This window comes from Pteropus alecto, unplaced genomic scaffold (genome assembly GCF_000325575.1).
Source record: "Pteropus alecto unplaced genomic scaffold, ASM32557v1 scaffold24, whole genome shotgun sequence".
Taxonomy (NCBI): Eukaryota; Metazoa; Chordata; class Mammalia; order Chiroptera; family Pteropodidae; genus Pteropus; species Pteropus alecto.
In genome coordinates, this window is record NW_006439192.1 from 18933866 (window position 1) to 18939059 (window position 5194).

General features: G+C 44.4%; 1 protein-coding gene across 3 annotated transcripts in view; it reads left to right on the forward strand.

Moving 5' to 3' along the window:
- Positions 1-3509: 3509 nt before the first annotated feature.
- Positions 3510-5194, forward strand: part of STOX2 (storkhead box 2) — a 201893-nt gene continuing 200208 nt past the window's right edge. For all 3 annotated transcript variants that reach the window (XR_003047608.1, XM_025049941.1, XM_025049940.1), the window contains exons 1-2: positions 3510-4553; positions 4753-5191. Coding sequence is in view for 2 of the 3 variants with exons in the window: in XM_025049941.1 (XP_024905709.1) it covers positions 4828-5191 (364 nt within the window). In the remaining variant the exon portion in view is untranslated. The remainder of the gene's footprint in view (positions 4554-4752; positions 5192-5194) is intronic.

Here is a 5194-nt window from a genome sequence, read left to right on the forward strand (position 1 = left end):
CAGTTGATTGCAGGCAGTGCGGAGAAATGCTGACACAGAATTCCACTCACAGTGCTCTTTCATTCTGCACAAAATTCCACTCAGTCTTGCACTTCGGTGCAAGTGTACTTGCACTGCGGTAAATATACTTCCCAGGGTGTTTGAGTTGAGTTTAATGGTTTCTTATTTGATTAGATAGTCAAGAAGCTCTTCATTGTTTTTCCTGAATTTCAGTAAATTTATTGTTTCTTAGTAAATTGATGCAAGAATGAATTAACACTAGTCTATCTTCCAGGTTCTTAGTTTCTTTGGAGGCTGTACTGTGTGCTGAAGAATCATGGGTTCTGGAGTCACAGATCTGGTTCAGATCTTGGGTTTTCAGCTATTAGTTGCTTGACCTTGAGAAAATTACTTAACATCTGTGACCTTGGAAAAATTAGAATGATAAGTGTTCCTCCGTATTAAGTTTTGTAAGAATGAGGCATTTGATAAATGTTGACTATTTTTCCTTGGAAAATAATCAGGAAATCTTTCCTCTACTTGGGTCAATATAAAGGTCTTGGATACTAAACCTAGGGAAGGAAATATTAGTTCTTTGCCAAGAAACATTTGCACTTTCTTTTGTGATAATATACACAGCTGCCTCTCTGAAGGGATATAATGCACAGCAGTTTTTCTAGTGACACCAACAGTGTGATCATTGCAGTCTTGATGAGTTGGGCTCCTACACATCCTTTGGTCTGGAGTAAATGCCCCCTCCTCCGAGAGGTCTTCCCTCAGTATTCTATCTAATGTAGGTCCTCCCTGCTTTTTTCTGTCAATGCACCTGTTCAACACTTTCGAGGCATTAATCTCATGCTATAGCTATTGTTGTTTATTTGGTTATTCCTTCCCCTATATTTATTTATTTTCCCCTGACTGGTTTTTATTTTATCTTCATAACAGCATTTGAAGGAATGCTCAATTTATCTCTGTGCTGACTCCCCGCTACTGCAGCAGCTGGGGATTAGGGACTGCAAGAGGACACTGGGCTTGAGGAGGTTCAATGAGAGAGAAAGAAGGCTATATTCTTGAGAAAATTTTGGTGAACTGACATGGAGGGGAAACGACTGAGTCCATGGATGGAGGATTCCGTGGGACATCGGGAACTGAGGATTATTGAAAATGAAAATATGTTAGCTTATGTTTCTCAAAAATAGATTGCCATTATATCTATTTTCTGAAAAAAATCACAGGTAATATCACCTCATATATAAAGTTCTTAGCACACTGCCTTGCATTTAGTGAGTTGTCATTAAATGGAAATAATGATGTTAATGAGGTTGATAATGCAGATGATCACTGGTACAGTTTCATGGCTGATTATAAATGTTGTGGTAGAAAGCCTCTAAGATGACCTCAAACGACCCCTACCTCCTTGTCTTCATACTTTTGTGTACTCCTTTCACTTTGAGGAGGAGTTTGGCTTTAGTGACTCACTTCTTGCAAATAGAATGCAGCAGAGGTGTTGAGATGTCACTTCCAAAATTAGATTGTAATTTCTGACTTGGGTGATCTAAGAAAAGCCATTTGGCATGTTGTGAACCAACCTGTTAAGGAGTTCATATTGCTAGGAACAGGGTGGGTCTCCAGAGAGTGAGGAGCTAAGGCCCTCAGTCCAACAATGATCAAGCAACTGAGTCCTGGCAACGTCCATGTGAATGAGCATGACAGTGAATACACACTTAGTTGAGTCTTCAAATGAGACTGCAATCTTAGATTGAGTGCAACTTCTTGAGAGACCTTGAGTCAGAGGCACCCAGCTGGATTGCGCCTGGATTCCTGACCCATATAAGACAGTGAACTTAATTGATAAATGTGCATTTTCTGAGTGCTCCACCAACATGCCATTCCCGATCTTTCTCCCTCTCCTCAGGCCTCCCTATTTCCTAAAACGCAATATGAAATTAACCCTACGATGACCTCTGAGTGTTTAAATGAAACAAAGAGTTGCATGTCTCTCACTTTAAATCAAAAGCTAGAAATGATTAAGCTGAGTGAAGAAGGCATGTCAAAAGCCAACATAGGCCAAAAGCTAGGCCTCTTGTGCCAAACAATTAGCCCGGTTGTGAATGCAAAGGAAAAGCTCTTGAATGAAATGAAAAGTGCTACTCCAATGAATACACGAATAATAAGAAAGCAAAACAGCCTTATTGCTATGAAAAATTTTAGTCTTCTGGATAGAAGATATAGATAAAACCAGCCACAATATTCCCTTAAGCTAAAGCCTAAGCCAGAGCAAGGCCCTAACTCTCTTCAGTTCTGAGACAACTCAGAGGTGAAGATGCAGAAAAACAGTTTGAAGCTACCAAAAGTTGGTTCATGAGGTTTAAAGAAAGAAGCCATCTCCATAACATAAAAGTGCAAATCAAAGCAGCAAGTGTCGATATAGAAGCTGCAAGAAGTTATTCAGAAGATCTAGCTATGATAATTAATGAAAGTGGTTACAGTAAACAAGAGATTTTTAATGTAGATGAAACAGATTTATATTGAAAGAAGTTGCTATCCAGAACTTTCATAGCTAGCGAGAAGTCAGTGCCTGGCTTCAACGCTTCAAAGGACAGGTTGACTCTCTTGTTAGGGGCTAATGCAGCTGGTGACTTTAAGTTGAAGCCAGTGCTCGTTTACCATCCTATAAATTCTAGGGCTCTTAAGAATTGTGCTAAATCTACTCAGCCTGTGCTGTATAAATGGAACAACAAAGCCTGGATGACAACAGATCTGTTTACAACATGGTTTACTGAATATTTTAAGCTCACTGTTGAGACCTAAATCTTTCAAAATATTACTGCTCATTGACAAGTTACCCGGTCACCTAAGAGCTCTGATGGAGATGTACAACAAGTTTGATGTTTTCATGCCTGCTAACACAACAATCATTCTGCAGCCCATGGATCAAAAAGTAATTTTGAATTTCAAGTCTTGTTATTTAAGAAATACATTTTGTAAGGCTATAGCTGCCATAGGTAGTGATACTTTGATGAATCTGGGCAAAGTAAATAGAAAATCTTCTGGAAAAGAATCACCCTTCAAGATGCTGTTAAGAACATTTGTGATTCATGGTCGGAGGTAAAAATATCACCATTAACAGGAGTTTGGAAGTGGTGGATTCCAACACTCATGGATGACTTTCGAAGGTTCGAGACTTCAGTGGAGGAAGTAACTACAGATGCAGTGGAAAGAGCAAGAGAACTAAAATTAGAACTGGAGCTTAAAGATGTGACTGAATAATAATAACAATTTAATAATAACAATTTAATGGCAAGGAGTTGCTTCTTGTGGTGGAATCTACTCCTGGTGAAGATGCTGTGAAGATCGATGAGATGACAACAAAGAGTTTAGGATATTACATAAACTTAGTTGATAAAGCAGTGGCAGGGTCTGAGAGGATTGCCTCTAATTTTCAAAGAAGTATTACCTGGGTAAAATGCTGTCAAACAGCATCACATGCTACAGAGAAATCATTCATGAAAGGAAGAGTCAATGGATGTGATAAACTTTATTGTTGTCTTATTTTAAGAAATTGCCACAGCCACCCCAACCTTTAGCAGCCACAGCCCTGATCAGTCAGCAGCCATCAACACTGAGGCAAGATCCTCCACCAGCAAACAGATTAGGACTTGTTTAAGGCTCAGATGGTGGTTAACATTTTTTAGCAAGGAAGTATTTTTGAATTAAGGCATGTACATTGTTTTTTAAATGTAATGTTATTTCACACTTAATAGATTACATTATAATGTAAATAACACTTTTGTATACACGGGGAAACCAAACAATTTGTGTGACTCCCTTTATTGCAATACTGGCTTTATCGTGGTCTAGAACAGAACCCTGAAACACCTCCAAGGTATTCTTGTATAGTCCTTCTCAAAGAAAAATAAGCAAAACAGAGTCTTGTAAAGAAACAAGCAAAGGAAGGTTATTTTATTTTTTAAAGCATAATCATTATCTTTCCTGGTAAATTTCTGCATCCTCTTCCCAAACTGGGTGTTGTATAGACAACACTGGGAATCGCTGGGTTTCTTTTATAGTAGGAGGACAATATTGGAGATGCGAGAGCAGAGTTCCATAAGGGTTTGGAAGGAGGAACTGATGATAATTTTTTCGTGGTTGACTAAGTTTTTTAAAAAGCCACTTCCAAGGGCACATCAACCAGTCAGAGTGAATCCACTTGTTCCAGCAGGAGGTGGGAGGTGGAGGTGGGGGTGGAGCGTGGGGAGGAGCGACACTCACAGCCGGGAATCGGTGCCTTTCAAGTGTCGCCCTGCGTCGCCCACGGCCTCCAGGCCTCCCTTGAGCCACACCAACTAAATGCACCCCCCGCCCCGGCCATCTGCGCCGCTTTGATCACCGCCTACATCGGACTGCTGGGGATTCCTTAGCCAGGTCCGGCCAAGAGGGTTCCCAGGACTCGGCGCAAACTGCCCGCCTCCTCCCGCGTCTCCGCCCCTTGCCAGGGCCGCTGTGCGCCGACGGAGGCGAGGGTGCCGCCGCAGGAAAATGAGTGGTGCCCGGAGCGTGGCCCGGAGCTGCAGGTAACGCGCGCCAGACCTGGGTGGGAGCTGGCTGCGCGCACCTTTCGCTTCTCCTCTTGGCGAGCCCTGCGCCTGTCCGCAGGCTGCGCCCAGAAGCAGCGCGTTGCGTCCCGGGCGGTTGGGGCGCAGGGTGTGTGTGGGGGGGCGCGGTGAGCCCCCGCCGTGGGGGGTGCACTAATGCTCCCTGCTTGTCGCACAGCAACATTCCCGCGACAGTGCCCTGCAACGACCGGTGGCGGCGGCTGCGGTGAGCGGGGTCCCTCGGCCGACGTCGATGCCTCTGAAGATGGAGAAGTTTCTTCAGATCGCGCCTCACTCTCTGGCCATCATCTTGGGCCCGGCCGAAGGGTCAGCGGGAGAGAAGTCCAGGGCCGCCCAGCCTGCGCCCCCGACCCAGGCTCGGCAGCTTGCCCGGCACCACATCGGCTATGAGATCTTCGCCGACTTCAAAGCCGAGAACATGCAGCACTTCTGGAACAAGAAGGTCACGGCCGCGGTGGCCGAGACCTTCTTCCTGGGCTGGATCGACGAGCAGGTCCTGCTGATCCAGGGCAAGGAGGAGCATCTGGAGGTGCTGCGCGAGGGCTGGACGCGCCGGGCGCTGCGGCCGCCCTCGGGCTTTTACATCCGCTGCCTGGGTG